The sequence below is a fragment of the Drosophila ananassae genome, chromosome 3L (assembly GCF_017639315.1).
Source record: "Drosophila ananassae strain 14024-0371.13 chromosome 3L, ASM1763931v2, whole genome shotgun sequence".
NCBI lineage: Eukaryota > Metazoa > Arthropoda > Insecta > Diptera > Drosophilidae > Drosophila > Drosophila ananassae.
This window is the reverse complement of record NC_057929.1, coordinates 7177155-7199983: the sequence shown is the minus strand read 5'-3', so window position 1 is coordinate 7199983 and position 22829 is coordinate 7177155. Positions and strand designations below refer to the sequence as shown.

Genomic DNA, 22829 nt, shown 5'->3' with positions numbered 1-22829 from the left:
AATGCCGCAATCCTGTCTGGCAACCAGCGGAGTATCATCACCAGGGATCTGAAATCCACCATTGTATCCTTTAGTTCCTCCGCCCATACTGGTCACTAATATTTTACCTCCATAATCAATCGTAAACAGAGAAAATAAAACAAAAATTTGTGTTTTCAAACAAATTTAAATCAAAAACTAAGCAATTGTTCCACGGAACAGTTTTTTTTAAGCATTCCTCGACCTAAGCTGTGTAATCATTGGCAATAGCTGCGGCATCGGCATCGTCCCTGAACATCTGAGCCACTTGTGCACTGGGCAGGATCTTTTGGGAGCTGCCGGTCTTAGTCTTACGCCAGATGTCCCATTCCACTGGATGCATCTTCTTTTTGTGAGAGTGCATGTTGGCGTTGGAGTTGAAGGTGCGAGGACAAAAGGGGCACTTATAAAGTGGCTCTCCAGTGTGCTGAGCCATGTGCTCCTAAAAAACGAAGTATATATGATAAAAAAATATATATAAAAAGCTATAAACAATTGTCCCACCTTCAAGCTGATATCTTTTTTGAAGGTCTTGCCGCATTGTTCGCAGGTGTAGATGACATTAGAATGAGAGTAGCGCTTGTGACCAATAAGCGCTCTTGAGTTTTTACAACTTTTGCCGCACTCTGAGCAAATGAAGAGCTTTCCCTCGTCGTTGTGCCGCCTCAAGTGTTGCTTCAAGTTGTCCTCGTCTTTCAGCCAGCTCTCGCAGTCCGGCCGCGGGCACTTGATGCGTGGTCCGCTCTCCTCGAAGTGTAGGCGAACGTGCTTCTCAAAAACAGCCTTATCTTTAATTTTCTTGCCACAGACGTGGCATATATTGGCCGCTTTGCGGTGTTGCATGCTGATGTGGACTTGCATATGGTACTCTGTGGCAAAACTGAAGGAAAATATGGTTTTAAATAATCATGGCTTTTGAAAAAAATGAAATACGTACGCATTGTGCTTAGGACATTGCGGACAGATAAACTTTCGCTCGTTCACTGGCACATGGGATCCTTTGTGCAGCTCCAGTAAGTTACGACGGGAGAAGCGCTTGCCACAGTCCTCGCACTGGAAGTCGCATTCCTCGTCTGGCACATGGTGCACCAGCCAGTGGGCCCGCAGTACACTCGAATTGGCAAAGACCTTTCCACAGTCCTTGCATCTGTGAGTGTGAGAAGAGAATTTTATTAAAGAAACCAATATTTTCAAACCAATACCTACTTTATGTACTCTGGGTTCTCATGGCGTCGTGCATGTTCCTGGATAAGACACCTCTTGTTCAGCTTTCGACCGCAACACTTTATATAGGGTCGCTCGTCAGGGTGCTTCTCCTTAAAGTGTTCACGTATGCCGTCAAAGTCCTCGGCCAGAAATATACACAACTCGCACCCCATAACAATATAGCGTTTGATCAGTTCTTCGTCCTCCTTGCAGAACGGGGGCAGTCGCTCCATCTTAAATATCCTTTTTGTCGGGCCTCTTTTGGCGACAACCTTCTCCTTGCCCTTTCTACCCGGCCCTGTCTTTTTCGTCTTGGCTGGCTTGGCCACCTCCCGTTTCCGCTTGCGTCCGCTCCTCGTCACGATTAGGTCCTCCTCGTCATCGTCATCATCTTCGTCCTCATAGTCGTCGTCGTGGTCGTCGTTGTTGGTATCCTCGTGGCCGTATTCCATTTCTGGTGATTGCCTCTCAGTTTTGATGTCTACCTTGCTGTCCTCCAAGTCCTCTGGCTCGAGGCTCTGGGACAGTTCAAGCTCATCCAGTGGATTAATGTTCAGCTGGGCGCTTACGTCGTTGTCTACGGCCAACACATCCGCTGGCATAAGAACCTCTTCTGGCCAGGAGGTGCTCACCATCTCCGGATCCTGCTTAAACTTCGCGGTGGTGGCATAAATCACCTGCGCTTCCTGAATGGACAGGTAGAACTGGTGGAACTCGCTGACCTGGGTCCAGCAGACATTGCAGATGACCTTGGATATCTCGTCGTTGGGCAGCACCTGACAGCACAGTGGGAGAGGAGGAGAACTAGATCAGTGGGAGACGAGTGCCTGGGAAATGGGCCCCATAAGAGCTACATACCTCGAACCAGAAGTGCTGCCGCAGCACCTCTGCCACCTTATTGTCCGCTGAATCTGCGTTAAAGATCTGCAGACACATCTGGGCTCCGCCAACTCCGCGCAAACACAGGCGGCAGATATCCATTTTGCATTTATTTGATAAAACTACAATAAAAAATAGTAATTTACATAGCGCTGGCGATGGGCGTTTAAGGCAAAAGTTTTCGTGCGCTAGGGATGGGAGATAGTCAGACAGTGAGGGATAAATTCTCGTGCCTCATATCCGATAGCCGCGGCCGGGTAGCATTAAACTCTCATCTCTATTTTCAGAATAATGCAGAATAAACTTGGAAAATGAGCAAAGTGAATAAAGCGAAGGATACTGCTGCGGCGGCTTCATCTGGAGTGAAGGTAGTGGTGCATAGGGCATCCTAGAGCCGTTCTTCATGGGTAAATGCTTTTATTTTTTGCAGCGGATAAGCGAGAAGAAATTGGAGGCCTTCACCGTGGGCACCTTTTCGAAGCGACAGTTGTCCAAGAAGGAGATTGAGGAGCAAAAGAAGAAGGAGGATGCGGCAGCCGCAGCACATGTAAGTAGACCGCGTTATCTTATTCTTTCGGCACTAACTTACCCACATTATTTCAGGCCTTCAAGGAGTTTGTGGAGACGTTCCAGGAAGCACCCACCCCATCCTCCAAAGTGTGGGTTAAGGCTGGTACTTACGATGCGGGCACCAGGCGCGAAGATAAATCGGAGAAGGGCAAGCTTTACAAGCCAGGCGCGAAGCTGCTCGAAAAGAGCTCTTCCGACAAAGCCGAGGAGTATGCGAAGACGCTGGCTTCGGACCTGAAGAAGGATGCAGGCCCCATAAAGAAGAAAAACCAGGAAAAGAAAAAGAGCAATCTGGAGCTGTTTAAGGAGGAACTAAGACAGTAGGCATTAGTGAAGCTAGTTATCCGACAGAAGTAACGAAACTATTCTTGCAGAATCCAAGAGGAACGTGAAGAGCGCCACAAGTACAAACACTTGGCTGCATCCCATGCGCATTCTCAACCATCCCAACAACAGCAGCAACAGCCCCAGCCAAAGCCTAGCAGCAGCAGCAGCAACAGCAACGAACCAGCCGGCTCCAAATCTGCAAACAATGCCCGGGATTCTGGATCGTTTGATACTGGTGATCCCAATACGACCAATCTCTACCTCGGAAATCTGAATCCAAAAATATCCGAGCAACAGCTAATGGAGATTTTTGGGCGTTATGGTCCTCTAGCTAGTATAAAGATAATGTGGCCCCGGTCGGAAGAGGAAAAGCAGAGGGGTCGGAATTGTGGATTCGTAGCTTACATGAGTCGCAAGGATGCCGAAAGAGCGCTCCGGGCTCTCAACTGTCGATACATCATGGGCAACAAAATGCAACTGGGATGGGGTATAACTTATTGTTTTTGCACTCCATTTTCTATTATAATTTAAATATTATGTATTAAATAGGTAAAACTGTTCCAATTACAAACACCCCCATATTTGCCCCGCAAGCATTGTTGGAGCTAACTCTTCCTCCACCGCCCTCTGGACTGCCCTTCAATGCCCAGCCACCGCCAAGCGAGGCAGACGTTTTGCCCAAGAAGAACTATAAGGAGTTTGACAAGGAGGAGGACAAGGAAAATATGGAAAGAGTAAGACATATGCATTTGTCATGATTAAAAACGTTTCTATATCATATTTATTGTTTTAGATTCTTGGAAAGTGTGTCGTAAAAGTCGTTATTCCCAACGAGAAGTAAGAGTTTCCAAGCTTTTAAGAAAAATGCATAAACGAGTATATTTTTAATATTTTAAAGGGCTGTACTAAACATCATACATCGGATGATTGAGTTCGTGATTCGGGAAGGCCCCATGTTCGAGGCTTTGATAATGATTCGGGAAATGGAGAACCCACTCTTCTCGTTTCTCTTCGACAATGAGAGTCCCGCTCACATCTATTACCGCTGGAAATTGTTTTCTTTGCTTCAGGGTGACACTCCAAGCGAGTGGAGGGAGAAAGATTTCCGCATGTTCAAGAACGGACCAGTTTGGCGGCCACCGATTGCAAACTTTTTCACCCAGGGTATGCCCGATGAACTGGTGGTGGATCCCGACGCTCCTGTAACCAATGTTGGAGCCCTGTCTCATGCGTATGCTAACCGTATAGTGGTCCTTGAATCTATAATCTTAAATTTTCCTTTTCAGACAACGAGATCGCCTTGAAGACCTTTTAAGAAATATAACACCAGAGCGTTCCCGCATTGCAGATGCTATGATATTCTGCATTGAGCATGCGGGCTCTGCAGATGAGATCTGCGAATGCATTGCCGAGTCTTTAGCGGGTTCCAAGACATTGGCTTCTAAGAAAATTGCTCGTTTGTATCTAATTTCAGATATACTGCATAATTGTACAGTAAAGGTCTCAAATGCTTCTTTCTTCCGCAAATCGTAAGTCTTTTGGGCATTTAATATTAACACTGACTGAGTTCTTTTCTTGTACAGCGTGGAAAAGCAATTGGTCGAAATCTTTGAAAGCCTGCACACTTACTACTCGAACATTGAGAGTCGATTGAAAGCGGAAGGATTCAAATCGAGGGTCTGCAACGTCATTCGCACTTGGGAGGAGTGGACCATCTATCCCAAGGAGTTCTTGGCTCAGTTGAGGGCTAAATTTCTTGGAAAAGCGGTTCGTTTCCACTTCTTTAGGATAAATATTTGTACTTCGATCATAAAAATACTTTCCTTAGTATGTCATGCCATCGAACTCGTCACCTCAAGCCGAGGAAGCCCAATCTGAAGAAGCTCTGGATGAAGATATTGATGGTGCACCTCTCTCCGGAGAGGAGAAGGACGACGAAGACCTGGACGGAGTGCCGTTGGACGGAGCGGCTTTGCTTAAGAGCGCGTTGAAGCGAGCCTTGCCAGAGGCTCCTACTCCCCAGCGCAACACGCCAAAGAAGGATGATTATCTGGACGAAATAGATGGCATACCACGTGAGTTTCGCAAACTATAACCTCTTGAATTCGAAGTAAAAAGTGTTTTTTTGCAGTTGATGAAGAAATAGATGGCGTGCCGCTAGAAAAAGAGGTAAAGCCTCAGGCGAAGATGCCCGGATTTATTCCTTCTAAGTGGGAGACAGTGGATCCACAGCAGGTCGAGGCCCAGGCCATCACCACTAGCAAATGGGACACTCTGGACCCGCCTGATCCGCCAAAGTTCTACAGCTCCGACGATGATAGTGAGGATGATAACTCACAGACGTACAGCGACGAAAAGCGCCAAAAGCTAAGAGAAATCGAGTTGAAAGCCATTCAGTACCAGGATGAACTGGAGTCTGGAAAACGGCGCTTGGAACCAGGATGGACAGTTTCGGAGCAAGTGGAGTACTTCCGTAAGCGGTTGATGAAACAGGTAAGCTTCTATACAAACTATAAAGTACTATTCTAAGAGTTTTCTTTGTTTATCCAGGATTCCAGATCAGACTCTACTGTGGACTCCCCTCTGAGCTACATGCACACCAAGTCTAAGAACTCCAAGCGTAGCGCCAGCCCTGGACCGTATAGTAGCAGCTCCCGCAAGCGTTCTCACTCGCCCGGAGACTCCAAACGCCGTGACCACTCGCCGGAAACCTCCCGCAGCAGCAAATCCTCGAAACGTAATCGCTCGCGCAGCCCTTCGGATTCGCCGAAGCGCTATTCGGAACGGTCATCCCGAAGCTCCAGGTACGACAGTCCGGCGTCCAGCTCCTCTCGCTCCAGAAAGTCCCCGTCGCCCTTCGCTTCAAGGTCATCTCGGCGTGAGGAGGCGTCACCCCCGCCGAAACACCGCAATGACAAGCACAAACACAGACATAGGCACTAGGCGACACTCTTGACCACCAGGATTAAAAATAAAAACAATAGATTGTTTAAATACACAGTATATATATATATTTTAAGTCTAAGTAATTGTTAGGATGTGGGAGACACGCACAACACACGGCCAGGAAGTTCGATTCCGCTCTGCGAATTTGTCTAAAAACATGAATCTAAGCAAGCTATATATAAATGGTTACGATTGTTAAGGAAAGCGCCGACCAACCCCAGGGATCCCCGATCCCCATTTCCAACCTTTTCTCGAACTGAACCGAAAGGCCAACACACAATGGGTGTATAAACTTATAGTGGCTAATGAAATGTTTCTTAAAAGTAGATGCGAACAGCCTCCTCGGCGTTCTGCTCCACAGGGCAGTAGGGGCACTTGAGTATGTGACCGTTGCTAAGTTTGTGGAGGGCGTCGTTGGAAATGACATGGCCGCAGGTCAGCTTCTTTGGCGGGTTGTCCTCTGAAGTCTGCTGGCGCAGGATGGGACAGGCGAATATCGAGTGGAAGCGGAACTCTGGCTGGAGATCGATTTCAATTGGTAGCTCATCGCAACCGTTCCACATTCCCAGCACCTGGCGCGACTGCATCACCTGCTTAATGTTCAGCAAGGCGGGCAGGGCAGTGCACCCGGCGTTGACCACGACAGAGAGGGCAGAGTTCTTGCTGATGCCCAGCAGCTGACAGGCGTCCTTTAGAAATATAAACGAAAGTTCGGTCCACATCTCCTGACCAAGGAACAGCTTGTACGGCGAGTTCTCCAATCCACTCGGCAGGTATATAAAACTGGCCATCAAGTTGGCTATCTCGCGCTCATAACGAACTGCGAACTTCTTGAAGTTCAGTCGTGCATATGCGATAGCCTCGCGTTGCGATTCTAGTCCGTAAGAGACCAGCTGCATGAAACGCATCTGGTGCAAGCGGAACTCTATCAGCGAGTGCCGATCCGAGAGCTGTTGCGAGTAGGTCTTGGCCCACTTGAGGGCATCGGTAAGATCGCGTTTCTGGATCTTGACCCAAATGCCGTATATGTCGGCGAACTCGCGTTCCGAGTCGAACACATCCTGGGCGTGCTCCTCCGGCATCTTGCATTCCCGGATCAGAGTGCGGGCCACATCGTCCATGCCCTGACGGCAGTAGTGTTTCGCAATGGCCTTGTTCAGCAACATTAGGTTATCCTCGTCCTGCAGGACGTCCACGCGCATGGTGGAAGTGAAGTCGGCACTGAAGTTGCGGTCTATGGCTTTGCCTATCTTGGAAATGGATCCGTGCAGGTCGCGATGCTCCGTGGAAAGCTTCTGGACGCGTTCGTTGCACTTCAGAATAGCCTCTCGGATAATGCCCATCTGGCGGTCGGTAAGACGCTGCGGAGCTGTTGGCTCCGTTTCCACCTGCATGCTCACACCATCGCCCATGGGATCGTCGCCGCTGGCAGGTGTTGCGCTCACCTGGGTGCTGGAATTGAACGTGGTCACCATCTGCTCAGCTTTCCCCAGCACCTTGACCAGCTCCGACATCAGCGATGCGATGTCCCCGATATCGGCAGAGGCGTTCTCGTGCAACTGCTCCAGTTTGGTCACCACTCGGGTGAGGTCCTTCTCCACCGACGCACAGGCCCACGACTCGTTGTCCATTGTTGGCTCCAGTTTTCGGGGCAGAGAACAGAAACGGCCACGCCAGGCGCACAAACTCCTGATTTCAGCTGTTTGCAGTAAAATTTTCTCTCTGGGCGCACTTCTTCGAAGTCACTGCGACTTTCGACGGTACCGTTTTTAATTATATTATATTGCGTATTTATAAATTGACAAATTTTGTAACACAAAGGAATAGAGGCAGTGCTGCCAACCTGGCAATTTTCCTCTCATATCTAGCTATTCAGGAGTCACAGCTGAAAAACATTTACTCAGTTCTCCGGCAATGATTAAGCATTCATTTAATGATAAAATAATTAAATATTATTAATTCTTGTTTTAAATAATCACATAAATAGATATATAAATAAAAATAAATAAATTTCACTCTACAATAGTGTTGCCAACTATCATCATGGTTAAGTGCTGCCAAGTTCGACAGTTGGCCAGTGTGACCCAGCCCGTTGGGCAGTCTGAAAAATCAATTATTATTGCCGCTGCTTTCTGGCAGAGAAACTTGTAACGACAAACAGACAGTTTGAAATAAGCCATAGTTAGATAAGTTAACGAATTGCAAAATAATCTTAAGGTCTATACCAACGAAACTGGTAAATATTGAACATTTTTGTATGCAAGTTATAAAAAGAATTCCAAGGACGAAGGATTTCTAGTGCTTTGTGTTCATATTTTTAAAAATAAAGTATGAGTATATGCTTTAAGCCGAACGACATTGAACCCTGTTACAATGCCGTGCCTCCAAAAATAAAAACACTAATTGGACATGCGGATAGCACGGAATCTTTGGCCGCCAACGACAGTGTATGGAAAACAATATTTTAGTGGCATGGTGTCTAGTAAAATGAAATAACAGCAATGCACGGTTTACAATTTTACTTTCGCCAAGTGCCAGTCAGTGCGTTTGAAAGCGAAATGGAAAACTCATACCCCGAGGAAAACTCGTTGTGCTAGTATGTGTGTATCTCTTAGCACTTGTGTGTGATAATAAGAGAGCAGAAGCTGCGAAATGGAAATATCAAAACATATAAATCGCTTAGAAACAATGGCGGTTAATATTCTAGAATTTGAAAAAAAGAATTTCAAACTTTCTTGTCCTCAAATTTCGAAGTTCAAGGAATAAAGGACATTTATTTTGTACCTATTTTTATCAAATAGACAATGTGATAAGAAAAGCTGATGACTAAAGGGAAAAACTTTCGCAGATACTTGAAATTTTTCAAATACTTTGTGGGTGCTATTTCCTTTTCTATAAATGTGAAGAGAGCTCTCGAAAATACCCGTTCCCGGTGCAGGTCCAAGCTGCAAATCATTTTGTCTTCTTGATGCCAAAAAAATAAGAAAATAACGCCCGATTAGATTATGAAAAAAAAAGAGCGCGGTCGTGTGAGTTGCTTCGTGTCGGGCCATCCGAAAATTCGCTAATAGTTTTCAAAATTTGCCCGGCCAGTTGGGGAACAACATTCAAACTTTGCGTAAGCATTTCGCTCCGGCCAGCTTCTGTTTCCGTCCCGTTGGGTCCAGGAACTCTTTTCCGCAAACTAATTAAAACGTTTCTTTTGGAGAAGCCAGCTAGTATAATTTATGCTGTCATTAATTGCAAAGAGCCTCTAAAATGTGTGCGCACGAATGAGTGAAAATAATAAAGAATTATTAGACGGGCCGAAAAGACCGAATTGCGCGAGCTAAAAATAAAAAATATCGGGACCGCTATTTATGTAATAAACTTTTTTGTTTTCCCTCAACAATATTTAAATGTATACACCAGGCCTTTTGCGTTGTGATTCGCCGTGGTGACCAGTGATCTGAATATAACTCCAACCTACCGGAGCGTGTAACGAGAATCTGAATCTCTCTGTATCTTTCAGATAATGCTTTAAACGTACAACTGTGAGATACCAACCAACATGAGCCAATGTCAAAGTTAACCAAGTGCAGGAAACACAGCACATAGCCGAACAGCTCTCAGAGATTCGCCAACGAACCAAAAACAGATCAGGAATACATTAGCAGAGTTGCCTTAGGATTAAGCTTTAGCTACCAACGACCATACGACACGGACCCGCCAGGATCCACAGATTCCATTTAGAATGCCCGCAGCCGCCACCACGAAGCAGCGCCCGCCCGCCTCCGTTGCCGAGGAGGGCATGACGCCCAAGAAGACTGCCCTCATCATTGTGACCGTCATCGGATGCATCGCCATTCTGTGGCCAAAGGTCTTTCATCCCATGATGTTTGGAGGAGTAGCGCCGCCCAAGCAAAACTTGAAGGATCAGCGGGCCGGTCCAGGCGGTAAGTCATCAGGTTTTCAGAAATGATTTTCACATGGGAGGGATATTTTATTATAGATTTTATATATATAATTATTTTATAATTATTATTATTATTTTAATTTAATTTCCGTATTTATGTTTGCTTCTGTGTGGGCTGTGGTGTTGTAGGCTGTTGCGATGTGGTGCTTGACAGGGAGCACTTTATGAATGCCTCCAAGCCGGAAGGCCCAGAGCCCTTTGGGCCGCATTTGTACCGCAAGCAGATCAATGTTTACACCGGCGAGATAAGTAGGTGGCTTAGCACTCTTCCAAACAATTGTTCTACTAACATTGAAGAGCTTTTTCAAAAAATAACAGAAACAATCTTTCAAAATCAAAACAAATCCGAAAGATTGTTCTAATACGTTGATTGCGTTGTACTAACACACTTTCCTTCTTTATTAGCTTTTTTTATGAGCATTTAATCAATATTCATTCTTTCCAGGTCTGCGCCAGGAGCGTCCAGCCCACCTGCATCCGGAATCCATATATCAGGCGATGCGAGAGCGTGGGCGGGCCATTCCGGCCACTCCCACCGTTCCCATAGTGGAGCGCAAGAGTTCGCCCAGTAATCCGCCTCCGCGAATTGTTGACGGCCGGGTGAGTTTCGCTTTTCCCTGCCTCCTGCCTCCTCCCCCTAATTTGCATTATTCTCCGTATGGTAAATCCACTATTATACTATATATTGGCGATTTAAATGACGGGTATGAGACATCGGTGTTCGCATTGGAAGTCATTTATAAATAGCCGAAGCGTTTATTTTATTTGGATTTGGGTTTTGTTTTTATGACACTGCACGCAAATTGAAGGCAGAAGACCGAAGACAGAAGACTGAAGACAGCGTAGAAGAGAACACACAAAAGATACCGTAAACGATGAGTGGGAGAACGGCAAAATGTGCTTCTACATATTGAACTTGTGCCAAATTTAACGCGCCAGTTCCATTTCGGAACGCTCTTGCCCCAAGAAAACCATAGTTGATGGCTAAAAACTAAAAAATCAAAGAGATCCAATCAGCTGTAGGCTGATCATGTAAAAAAAGAAAGACAATGCGGCGTATACGTAATGTTTTTATGATTACAGAGAGCCATTTCGTAACATGTAATTCATCATTTCGATAGATCTGTAGTTTACAAAATCCAATTTTATTGGCTATCAAAAAATTCGAATAACCAGAATCCATAAAGACTGAAATAATGGTATTTTTCTCCTAGCCTGGACCGATTCCTGGTATGCGTCCGCCCATGGGCGCCGGGGCTCTGCACCAGCCCCAGCAGCGTGGCAGTAGTATGGGATTCCTGATGCCACTTTACACAATCGGAATTGTTGTGTTCTTCGGTTACACGATAATGAAGGTAAGTTCTGTCCCAAGTTCCATGTCCTGTATTCCTTCTAACAATATACTCCACAGATTATGTTCAAGAAGCAAATACCCAACTCTCCATACGGCGCAGCCCCTTCGGATCCTAGTTTCCGGCAAGAGGTCTTCGGCCAACAGAATCACAGCCAGGTGGAGGACCTGGGTGGCAACAAACTGGGTAAGTGGCTGGCTTGTTCATACAACTCTCGTAGCTTTTGACACCTCACATCAACACACTCTTAAGCCATGGCATTTCACGACATAAATCTAACAAGAAACAAACAAAAAAAAATCAAATTCTTCATTTTGTACTCTTCCGCTTCCGCCCACGTAAATACGCCCACATCTTCCTGCAATAAGGCTGGCGAGAGCACCGTACAAGTAAGATCCATGGCTCCTAGGAGCTCCAAAAGTTTAGTTTTTATTTTGAGTTTTGAGTTTTGTGTCCTGACAGCGAATCTGTCGATTGGATGACGGCGAAGGATACTTTGCCACCTCTTGAGTTTTGAAATATGTCCTCCTCATTTGGTTTAGTAGACCGTAGCGACTATATGTGTTTATATTCATTTACGTAGATGTAATTATTCTAGATGTTGTACATATATACGTGTGTTTACTAACCCCGTATCAATCACGCGTTCCCGGATTGAGTCACGTCGTCCCAAGTCCCAAGACCACCCGTGTAAATACTTTGTTTCGTTAGACACGTTTCATCCTCCACCGGCCCTGAATATCAATCTTAAAGCCAAACTCCTACGACAATTTTATAGGAGCTGCAGCAGTCGAGAAGTCGCCGACACCCAAGGACACCGGCAGGGAGCTCTACAATGCCAGTGTATCGGCCGCCGAAGTGGCCAACAGCATGTCCAGTTCGCTGAAGCATCACCAGCAAGAGAAGGAGGTCGAGCAGCTGATGGAGATCGAGAAACTGCGCCAGAAGCTCGAGAACACGGAGCGGGCGATGGCCAAGCTGATTGCTGAAATGAACACCGACCAGGTCCAGGCAAAGGTTAGCATCGATACCGGCATTCGCACCAGATCGAAACATCGAGATCCAGATCCATTTACCAGATACCAGATAAAAGATACAGATTCATTTGTTTATCATCGTAGTTGGAGTTCGTTTAGTTGGCCAACGATATCATTTATTAATCTTTTATCCTGTTTCTTTGTGTTCTCATTTTCAAGATGATTGCCATGAAGTTTCTCAAGCGGCAGCCAAACCTCTAAGACAAAATAAGACCATCATTCAGTTCACATAGAATCCATCAGTAAACAGATCCAAAATCAGACCAGATCACAACTAAGTACAAGCCAAAGACTAGATTACTTTCTGTTTTTGATTTCTAGTGGATAGATGAATCCTTTCGGAATGGTTTCTTACCCCTTACTTCTTGTACACCACCACCCCTCTGATCACATTCATTGTTTCCGGGTCTCTTCCCGCTTATAACCAGTGCATGATACGGTTTCTTTCCGGTTTCCGTCTCTGACTCTGTTCTAACCTTGCTTGTCTGCTGTGAGCATGCAATACGATCTATATCCTCCACCAACTAACCAAAATATTCTCTATGTACTGCACTACTATATCTTAACTAAACTCTTTTGATGGGGACATATTTTATGATTCGAGCAAGCAAGTCTCTCTTTCGATATCTATTCGAACACTTTCTCCACTATTCGAGTCAAGACTGAAACATTCACATTGCCAATTAAATAATCGCAATACTCATTCCATCGTATAAGCTAAGGAACTGACTTAATAAATATTCACTTTCTGTCGTTTCTACGTTTTTCATGTGTTCTTACATTCATTTGTAAAAAATTAAAAAAAAAAAAAACAAACGAATGAAATCTATTTCGAAAACAATACTTTGGGGCATAGTTGTAACGGCCATACAAGGTTTAATAGACGCTGCCGATGAGCAATTGAACGGCCCAGACAAGCTGAGGGCGACGAGCGACACTGAATCCGATTTAAATAAGGTTAGAAGCCGTCAAAGGGTCCGACACGGCAATCCTTGATCATTATCTTTTAGATATATGTCTGATATATCTGATTATGTAATCTTTTGTTTATTAACCAAGATCCTTCGACTAATTGAGTTTTGTTACGTTTTCATCTAACCTCAACGAATGGAAGTAATTAATGCGTTTATTATTTGTTTTCTTTATTTATTGAGGCTGTAGAAAAGCTTAAATCTGTAGATCCTTTTATTCTCTATAAGATTGAAACCCTAATTCCAATTCTGTGCTATTGCCAGCAAAACGACAACAACGAAACGAAAGAAGACCCATCAGAGACCAAGCAGAACCTTTCCAACGGCCACGTAAAGAGCAACCAAGATCCGGACCAGGAGGCCAAGGGAGTAGCAGCTGGGGCAGGAGCTGGTGTGGGAGTAGGGCAGCAGCGGAAGCGTCGAACACCAAGCGCTGAACGAGAACTTACGGTAGGAGCACTTCCTTATTGAGTTTATTGAACTTGTAGATCTGTTGAAGTAAATAATTGCCTATTGGTTCAGGTACTGGGCATGGAGTTAACAGCCAGTTGCGAGGGTGGCCAAAAGTGGACTGGACGCCCTCCAACGCCTGTTTTCCGAGCACCAAACGAACATGTAAGTGCCACAGTTGCACCCGTATTAGCTCCACGCTTTTAACAATTCAATCGATCGTATATGACTGATCGAATCTATAAGATTTTGGGGAAACCCACCGCTTATCAGTGTCCGTTTTAAATAAGTATTTATATTTTAATAATGCTCATGATTTCCTTTATTTACAGTCCAAATTGGAGAACTTGCCAGAACCGCAGTCCATTTACTTGGAGGGCGCTTTGGCCCACGACTCTCAGATTTTGGTAGCCGACTCCCAGATCAAGCGCGAAGAGGTCTACGACTCTGAACTGAATGGATCAGCCGAGGAACCAGCCGTAAGGACATACCATACATTTATTATATCACTATAATATCATTAATAAATAATTTATTATAATTTTCAGGTAATTCTGAGCAGCAGAATGACATTATCATTGATTAATTTGGACGCAAATCAACAGAATGGCAATGCAGGCAAAACCGAAGTGGAGAGCCCCCTGGCTGATGACATTGAAATAATTGGACACGACGAAAAGTAGACAGAACAACAGTATACATTATCGTATAGAAACGAAAATTTTTATGCCAATTTGCATATATTTTTGGCAATGTTTATGACTTGCTTCCGATGATGATGATGACTACAACTATTGCAAGAGCCGAGTGAAATATTTAGAAAGTTTCGTTGAACGACGACGATTATGACTGATTAATATGAAACAGATTTGCCAATAATTTGATATCTGATTTGTATATACATATTGTATGTTTTGATATCTTTGTTTTGTTTTTGAAAACGCCAATGTTTTTGTCTTCCTTCCAAAACCCAGTCTCTGTACTTATGCTCTCCTAAAAATGTTCTCTTTTGGTCGAAACGTAATCCCACTTGAATCTTCCATGAAAAATGATACCACGGGCTCTGTGAAATGTATGATTTTATGTGAATACTGTCAGTTGAAACTCAACTCAAAACTAATCTATTATTAAGATAAGCCCATGTGTAATTTGAAACCGCATCGTCTATTATTATGCACTCTACTCTTCGCATTAAATCCCTCTAGTTATTTGGGCAAGGAACATTACAGAAACAGAACCGATCGATTGCACCTTATGAATTAAAGCTAAAGTTAGTGCCACAGCGTTTGTGAACCTAGTATAATGAATAAATGGAAAAATGGACTAGAAATGTTAAAAAAGTTGTTTTATTTTAAATTAATTCTCCATTGAAAATGGAAGTTGGATATTTTACGAGTGTTTACTGTTCATATAAACTCAAATGTATTGTATACACTGCTAGATAAAATATATCAAAACTAGAAAAAATCATTTATAAGTTCAAAAAGTCTTGCCAATTACCTAATTTTATGCTTTGTAGAAAATAAATTCAAATCTCGCGCTATTATCGAATACAATCGAGTCTATACGATGTATTTAAGTTGCGGGAAGGCATTTTTTCTGTACCTTAGAGGTGGAGAAACATCGATGTTCACGGACATCGATGTTTTCGATGTTTTTGGCGCTAAAAATCGATTAAACATCGATGTTTTAAATAAAAAAATTATTTTTTATGAAATTTCAATTTTATTTATGTTTTTGTTTTTGTTGAGAAACAAAAGCTTGTCTACCACTGAAGGGGAAAGGCGAGTACGACGGTCTGAAATAACTTGGCCTGCCTTGCTAAACAGACGTTCCGACTCGCATGACGAAGCTGGAATGCAAAGGAACTTTTTGGATATCTTTTTCAAAGCTTCTTCAGTTGAGATCTGAAATAAGATAGTATGTTTAATTTAATATTTGAGAAACAAATGTCTTAGCATATAGGGCAGTGGTGGGCAAAACGCACACATTTATAACATTTGATTGTGTGCGTAAGCAGCGAAAAACAAAGAGAGCAACCCATTCACTGAGCGAAAAACTTTGTGTACTAATTCGTTCATCGGTAATTTTGTAAATATTGCACAAAATAAGGTACTTTTTGTATTTTTCAGACTTGTATAATGAATTTACACAATTATAATAATAAAATATGAAAATATAATACAAAAATAAAAGAAAAAATACGAACTATAATAAAATTAATAAAGATAATAAAAAAAAATAATAATAGGAATATAAAAGAAAATATAAAACGAATAATAAAAAATTAAAATAAAAAAAAAAAAAATAATAAAAATTATTTTATTATTTCATCAATATTAATTTTACCAGAAAACTCTTTTATACGCAAAAGGTCCCCGATATGGACGTCAGATATTTTATTTCGTTGTCGACTTTGAATAATTTTTCTTCCCAAATTTCAAGAAACATTTTTCTCAGTGATTTTTTTGTCGCAATGGTCGTGCTCCAGTGAGGTCCGATCATCGAATAAATTCATTTTCATTGGTAGAACAGAATATTTTTGGCGCTCAAATGAAATGAAATGAGAGAAAAATGCCAACTTTGGCCCTCTCACGAAAGCTAATGAGAGTGCTTCGGAGAGGAGCGAGCTCGCTCATACTGTGCGTGTGCCGGCAGCGCTGCAGCAGAATTTTTGGCCCTATGCTCGCGAGTTATGGGAAATGAGAGTTTGCCCACCACTGATATAGGGTCTTACCTTCCAATACTCAAGGGGATCGCAGTTTTCCGGCTGGTTCCCTTTTTCTAAATGTTGCCGTAACAGAATGAGTGAATCAGCACGATGGGATTGCACTCTTGCCTCAATTTTCGTTTTAAGAAATGAGAACCGTGTCGGTTCCTCTGTTGGTGGTGCTGGCTGCGGTCGTGGGATTGTAATACAAATGGAGCTCAGCTCTTCCTGGAGAGCCTTGGCCGCTTCCTCCGCGTTCGATGCGCTAAGAAATTCCTGTTTTTTAAATGGAGGATCAATGATAGAGGCTACGCGTGGAATCGTTCTTGTTTCGTATGGAAATAACCTTTCTCTTAAACGCATCTTCACATAATTCAAAGCAGCGATTCCTTCCACTGTTTTAAGTTGCAAACCATTAATTTTGTGGCAAAGCTCGCAAACAACAGGAATAATTAATGAGATTGATACATTAGTGTTCGTTGAAACGGACAGAGTTGCATCGGCAAACGGGGCTAACAACAAGGATAATTCTTTTAATGTATCAATATCCTCGGCAGACAAGGGTAGTGGGGCATTGTGGGATACTGCCAAGACTACACTTATGTGTTCGTTCGTTATAATTATTCTCTTAATCATCTCGTACGCGCTATTCCAGCGGGTCGGCATTTCTTGTATCAGGCCGTACGGATTTTCTGCTTTTTGCGCTGCCTTAAATTTGGCGTACGCAGTCGAACTTCTTTTGAAGAAAGCCACTATTGTCTTGCACCTGCTTAGAATATCTTCTAAAAATTGCTGTTTCAACATGTCCTGGACCAGCAGGTTGATTGTGTGGGCCACACACGGTAAGTGTTTGTATTTTAATGACTCGCATGCTTTTTTCATCGATGCATCGTTGTCTGAAACCATACATACCACTTTTTCCGATATCGACCAATCTGATAGCACCGATTTAATGGTATCTGCTATATTCGCAGCTGTGTGATTGGTTGGCGTTAGAAGGTGCTGTGTTGCTAAAATGGCTGATTCCAATTTGAAATTGCTGGATATAAAATGACATGTTATAGTTATGTAGCCTTCGTTGGCTCGAGATGTCCACAGGTCTGTGGTTAATGCCAGATAATCAACGCTGTTTAGTATTTCTCTCAGCTTTGCTTTACATTTTTCATATTGCATTGGCAAAGAAACATCCCGCAAGTATGTCCTACTTGGCAATTTGTATCGAGGGTCCATTTCTTTCAGGAGGGCAATGAAACCCTCATCCTCGACACAACTAAAAGGCTGAACATCCACAGCAATCATGCTTAGCACCATTTCATCGATCTTTCTTTTCCTGGCCGAATCATTGCTGTAATGCACAGTGGACTTTCCCACAAACACATCTAAAGCGGTTGTATGATTTTGGCCTTTGCTGTCTTTAAGCCGTTCTGGATGAACGTTGCTCAGATGGTTAAGAAGGTTTGTGGTGTTTCCCATCGTTTTTATGGCCTTTCCACAGTAATTGGAAACGGCATGTGTTTTCTCAACCGTTTTCTTGAAATGATTCCAAGCGATGGAAGCTTCTCGCTTCTTTTTTTTGAGCTGGCTCCACATTTTCCTCTGAATTTGATGTTCCTTAAAAAGTAATATTTTCATATTAACATAAAACGTATAACGTACAAATGTACATACATATGTACATATCATGCGGTTGCATCCAAGCAGAGGTACACATATGCCTGAATGCCTGAAGCATTTATGTCCAAATTTCGACAGCTTTAATATTAAAATTACTTACGTTTCAGGTATCTGTCCATGACCGTCCACTCCACTACTTCAGCCAACACCACCAACAGAACACTAATATGAAACATAATATAAGTAATTTATAAAATAATAAATAAATCCCAATTTACTTACATTTACGCGTTTTCTTCTTCTATGCGCACGTAGAGATGGAAAAAAATCGATGTTGGCTGGCCAAACATCGATTTGACCGATGTTTTGAAAACATCGATTACATCGATGTTACCATCGATTTTTCTCCACCTCTACTGTACCTCGAGTTCGGTCACACTGCCCTAGAGCGAATTACATAAATTTTGGCAGGTTAGTATTATTAATGTTTATTTTGCATAAATCCTGAGGTTCTTACGCCTAAGTAGCCTCTCTAGTGGAGGCCCACAATCCCAGGAATGAGGACAGCGGCTTCCGGGGGCTGACAGCGTGCTGGGTGATGGGAATTCGCATCCTTGTGTTTTGGTCTAATGTTTTGCATTTTTTCACAGACATGTCGTTGCTACGCGCAAGATATTACGACCACCCCGATGGTGAGGATGCATTTGGCAAGATCGTGGCCACCAACAAATATGCCCTGTCCGCCGGCTTGGCCTGGTCCATGTTCGACGTGCTGACGCTTACCAAGCCACAGGGCTATGGTCCCACTCTCGGACGCTTCGCCTACAACACGGGTCCGCTGATGGGAATGGCCACGGCTTTCACACTTACCACCCTGACAGCCACAAATGTCCGAGGAAAGGACGACAAGTGAGTACGGAGTAAAGCAGTATTCTAGATGCCTAACTAATCTCTACCTCAATTACAGATTCAACTACTTCCTGGGCGGATTCGCAGCTGGCGGCGTTTTCGGCGCCTGGAAACACAACCACGTTGCTGGTCTCTGTGCCGGTCTCTTCTTGGGTGAGTAGTGGTTGCTTCTAGCAGGCTGTATCATCAGTACACATATCTTTCTCACTAGGCATTGCTGGCGTCATCAAAAAGATGTCCGTTGAGCAGGGCTGGGAGTTCTTCCCCGACACACCCCTCAGACAGTACGGTGGCCTGAACATTGCATCCAACGATTGGACAATCATGCCGGATCCCCCAAAGAACTGGACCACTGAGAAGGCCAAGGAGGAGGAGAAGGCGTAAAGTCTAGTTTCCTATGTTTAGTTTAATGGCGATTCGATGATGGAAGGATTGGGCGGTCTCTGTTTTCCCCGCTGTCACCTGAATAAAGCTTAGCGAGAAGTGATAAAGCCAGGCAAATTTTGCTGGAGTCTAAAATTGTCATTTTATCTTTCCGTTTCCGTGGAGACCAGGCTCGTTAACCATTGGGGTATCCACATTGTTGAAGTATGTCACAGAAACTTATCAACTACGTTTGGCGTGAATGAATGACGGCCCAGCGAAAAAAAGCCACCTAACTGAAACGAGTCACGAACTGGCGGCGAGACGCCGAGAGTCTTATGTACTGCCAACAGTTTATTTCTTTATTTTCATCGGCCCATTTAAAATCCATGAATGTGCATTTACTCATGTTTGGGTCTTTTCACCTTATGTGCTCCCCACAGTTTTTGTTTCTTTTTTGTCTTTTTGTTTTTGTCGAGGCGATAGGTGACTCATGATCCCCAACTCCCCAATACATATTCATCAGCATAGGTAAATGCCATCTTATGCATACTAATGCAAGTTCTTAAGTACGTTTTATTGGGGCTTACATCTGGAATCCATAGTGGGGTGACTTCTTCCTTGGAGCCACTAAACCATAATTGAGAATTTGCCAATTTCGCTTCTACCTTAACCTTTGCCAACCTCGGAATCTTCTCTTGGTTTTATTGCTGTGGCTTTTTTGCGGTTTATTTATGCTCTTTCTGGTTGGCATTTTTTTCTGCCAGATTTATTGTTATGGAGGAAGAAAGTTTGTGAGTGAGTGGAGTGACCCTTAAGCTGTAAACCGTTAAGTCTTGGTTGATATTGATGATGGACCGCTTTATGCAAGAGCTTTTGATACATGTGTGTTTGGCCAACTGATGTAATAGCTCTATTGGTTTGCTTTTTTGATGGCCAGAACTCGGCAGCGCATATTTTTCGCCACTCCGCCATTCACCTTGATCTCTGGCACAGATCCCCGCCCTGGAAACCCCTTAGTTTGGATTCCGAAAAACCAGTCCGACGACTTAGCTGCGAATAAATTGGAGTGCGCCTGGCGGAATCTGTATCTGAATCCAAATCTGACTCTGACTAATCTGTGGCAGCTGGCTCCACTCCATCCAGTCCACCTCCTCTCCTTTGGCTGCATGCTAGCCGTATCTTTGGGATGCGACCGTTGTCATGGGCTCTCAGCATGTTGGAGCATAAGCTGCAAAGTTTCGCGATCGCTGCGTGATTTATGGTAGATGGAGGCTGCGGGAATGACATCATCATTGGGCACTCGCCTTGGGGGATAGGATTGGAAGCTATATACATATGTGTGTATATCTCTGGAGACGCAGAAAAGTTAATTAAAAATAAAATAATTGTTTTTACTTTCATTTCCTGGCTGCACATAAATTAGGAATGGGTAGCAGCCGTCTTGGGGAACAGTAGCCTCATTCAATTCCAATGTTGATAGCTTCTTATCGGAATACAAGGATGGTCATCCCCTTTTTCGAATCGCGTGCCAACAGGATCTAAGAATTAAAAATGAAATATGGTAATTTCAGGCAGGGATTCGGTTAACCCTCTGTCTGCTGGTTCGGAAAAGGGACTTAAAGTACTCCAAAAGCTTTTAAATTAATGAAACACTTGAGGCGACAAATGAGATTGTTATTCGAAATGTCAAAATATTGAAGGAGGACTTGTAAGTTTTACAATTGAAGCAAGAAATATAGTTACCTAAAGTGAATTAATAATAAAATCTCTATAAAAATGATTCATCCTCAAAATGTAGCTACAGGAAGTGGCAGGATCTAACCATAGAGGTACTGACATATACTTATTATGAATAAATTGCCACTATTTCTACCCTCCCTATTATCCTGATTAAGACAGATACTGGGCAATACATAATCATGAATTTTATTCTAATGTTTTGACTGCAACTGTAGGCATAAATGAATGCGAAGTGGTCACGCAGCTGTGGGGCGAATGGAAATGGTGGTAGAAGCCGTGGCAAGACGCTTGTAATTAATCTTATTATGAACTCCGAGTGCGAGTGCGACTGCAACGGCTCAACTCCCTCCGATGGAGATGCGTTTTTATGGAATTGTTCGCCGTCTGTCCGGCGCTGGCGTGTAATCCTTTTAATAAAGCCCGCGCAACTCAGGCGACACTCTGTCAAATTAATCACCATGACAGCGCCGCCGATGAGCACTGCATCTGCATCTGCAACTGCATCAGTATCGGTATCTACACAAGCAACAAGGGGCTGGCAGACATCGAAGGTTATTCCGCTCCTAAGCCTCTCACAATTCCGCAATTAAAGATCAGCGCGACACAAAAGATGCAGGCATACGTACTGAAAAGTACATTTGTATCTTTATGCCAGTGGATATACATATATGTATCTTTGTATCTACAAGAGTGTTTATGAATTTATGTATATAGTTTCGCTGCATTTGTGCCATTCAATTGGTGTCAGACTCCTTGGCATGAATCTACAGTGGAATAGTTTTTCTTTTCAAAATTATTTAAAGTATATTTTTTAGGTATACTTTTTTCTTAACTAAAAACTCCATTTCCAACCATCGTACATTGCAATCCGACGAGGCGATCATGTTTGTTTATGGAATCAGGGACACAATTCATCATGCGACACAAGACATCGCAAGTTGCAACCAAGAGCTGCATCAGTGTCTCCGCCACATTTGTCTGTGTTCGGTTGCAATGACATTCAATAACCCGATCCATGGCCCCCATCTCTTCACTGCACTCGACAAAAATTAATAGCATTGTATTATATGGAAACCATTTAACTCCTCATTTCCCTCTAATTTTTTCTCTGTGTGGTTGCTGCACAGACAACGGTTTCATAAGCTGAAGATGCAAATGCAGCAGTCGACGGCTGTATCGGGTATCAGATTCACTTAACCCGATCCGCATCGGGGTCATAAGTACAGAGTAAATAAAACATTTTAGAGCCGCGGCGAACGTGCCGCCAAGAAGCCGGCGAGGAAGATGCAACGCGGACGGAAAACAAATGAAGTGATTGAATGCGTTGCGCAGACGCAGCCGGGTGGGAGTGATGGGTGCCCAAGACGGTGCGAGGAGGGATGGTGGGGAGCAGTTGGGGAAAGTTGTCCCAAAACGACAACAGCACGCGATCGAGTCCCTGGACTCGAGATCTTCTTATCCCCCATGACCGAGAGATTGATTGAATTCTTGTTTCTTTTTCCGTGCCTCGTCAATACAGACAGACTGGTTGGATGGATGGGGTAGAGCTGGAGCTGGAGGTGGAGGCCTAAAATGCTACAAAATGGAAAACTTTCTGAGTGCTGAGGTTGTACGTCAATTTAACACTCCAAGACTACATTCCAGTAATCGGAGAATAGGTGAACGACAAACAATCAATCAAATGGATGGCTGGGAACCATTTCCTTTCTTTCCTGTTTAGATATATTACCGTGTTTTAATTGATTATTCACAAATAAAGGTTTTTAATGGAGAGGCATT

At 43.5% G+C, this 22829-nt stretch overlaps 6 protein-coding genes across 24 annotated transcripts; 3 read left to right on the top strand and 3 right to left on the bottom strand.

The window, feature by feature from the left end:
- Positions 1–146: 146 nt before the first annotated feature.
- On the bottom strand, positions 147–2315 carry LOC6495833 (transcription factor grauzone). The gene is made up of 5 exons (XM_001959642.4): positions 2083–2315; positions 1225–2000; positions 956–1165; positions 523–898; positions 147–460 (listed from the first exon to the last, which is right to left on the bottom strand). Exons 1-5 carry the CDS (start codon positions 2203–2205, stop codon positions 224–226), a joined length of 1722 nt encoding a protein of 573 aa, XP_001959678.1. The 5' UTR covers positions 2206–2315; the 3' UTR covers positions 147–223.
- On the top strand, positions 2315–5996 carry LOC6494782 (U2 snRNP-associated SURP motif-containing protein). Its single transcript, XM_001959641.4, has 12 exons — positions 2315–2471; positions 2534–2650; positions 2707–2993; positions 3048–3487; positions 3550–3734; positions 3794–3837; positions 3899–4231; positions 4287–4529; positions 4584–4767; positions 4829–5075; positions 5132–5493; positions 5551–5996. The coding sequence occupies exons 1-12, from the start codon at positions 2415–2417 to the stop codon at positions 5941–5943; spliced, it is 2892 nt and encodes a 963-aa protein (XP_001959677.1). The 5' UTR covers positions 2315–2414; the 3' UTR covers positions 5944–5996.
- Positions 5989–7976, bottom strand: LOC6495832 (E3 ubiquitin-protein ligase RMND5A). The gene has a single exon (XM_001959640.4). It carries the CDS (start codon positions 7575–7577, stop codon positions 6264–6266), a length of 1314 nt encoding a protein of 437 aa, XP_001959676.1. The 5' UTR covers positions 7578–7976; the 3' UTR covers positions 5989–6263.
- Positions 7977–8041: 65 nt separating this feature from the next.
- Positions 8042–15051, top strand: LOC6494784 (resistance to inhibitors of cholinesterase protein 3). Of its 19 annotated transcripts, none has more exons than XM_014907481.3 (12): positions 8044–8182; positions 9458–9881; positions 10031–10150; positions 10347–10501; positions 11116–11256; positions 11313–11439; positions 11622–11642; positions 12032–12270; positions 13526–13711; positions 13784–13876; positions 14044–14190; positions 14260–15051. In XM_014907481.3, exons 2-12 carry the CDS (start codon positions 9680–9682, stop codon positions 14392–14394), a joined length of 1566 nt encoding a protein of 521 aa, XP_014762967.1. In that variant the 5' UTR covers positions 8044–8182; positions 9458–9679; the 3' UTR covers positions 14395–15051. The 19 variants fall into 19 exon arrangements, 17 of the variants coding, with proteins under 17 accessions (XP_044571117.1, XP_014762980.1, XP_014762967.1 ...); XM_014907484.3 differs by lacking the exon at positions 8044–8182 and adding an exon at positions 8924–9064; XM_014907488.3 differs by lacking the exons at positions 8044–8182; positions 12032–12270 and adding exons at positions 8925–9064; positions 13147–13247.
- A 365-nt stretch (positions 15052–15416) lies between these two features.
- Positions 15417–18441, bottom strand: LOC116654760 (E3 SUMO-protein ligase ZBED1-like). The gene is made up of 4 exons (XM_032451167.2): positions 18318–18441; positions 18196–18257; positions 16449–18032; positions 15417–15618 (listed from the first exon to the last, which is right to left on the bottom strand). The coding sequence occupies exons 3-4, from the start codon at positions 18009–18011 to the stop codon at positions 15421–15423; spliced, it is 1761 nt and encodes a 586-aa protein (XP_032307058.1). The 5' UTR covers positions 18012–18032; positions 18196–18257; positions 18318–18441; the 3' UTR covers positions 15417–15420.
- On the top strand, positions 18408–19463 carry LOC6494785 (NADH dehydrogenase [ubiquinone] 1 alpha subcomplex subunit 11). The gene is made up of 4 exons (XM_001959638.3): positions 18408–18506; positions 18686–18944; positions 19003–19097; positions 19156–19463. The coding sequence occupies exons 2-4, from the start codon at positions 18688–18690 to the stop codon at positions 19326–19328; spliced, it is 525 nt and encodes a 174-aa protein (XP_001959674.1). The 5' UTR covers positions 18408–18506; positions 18686–18687; the 3' UTR covers positions 19329–19463.
- Positions 19464–22829: the final 3366 nt, after the last annotated feature.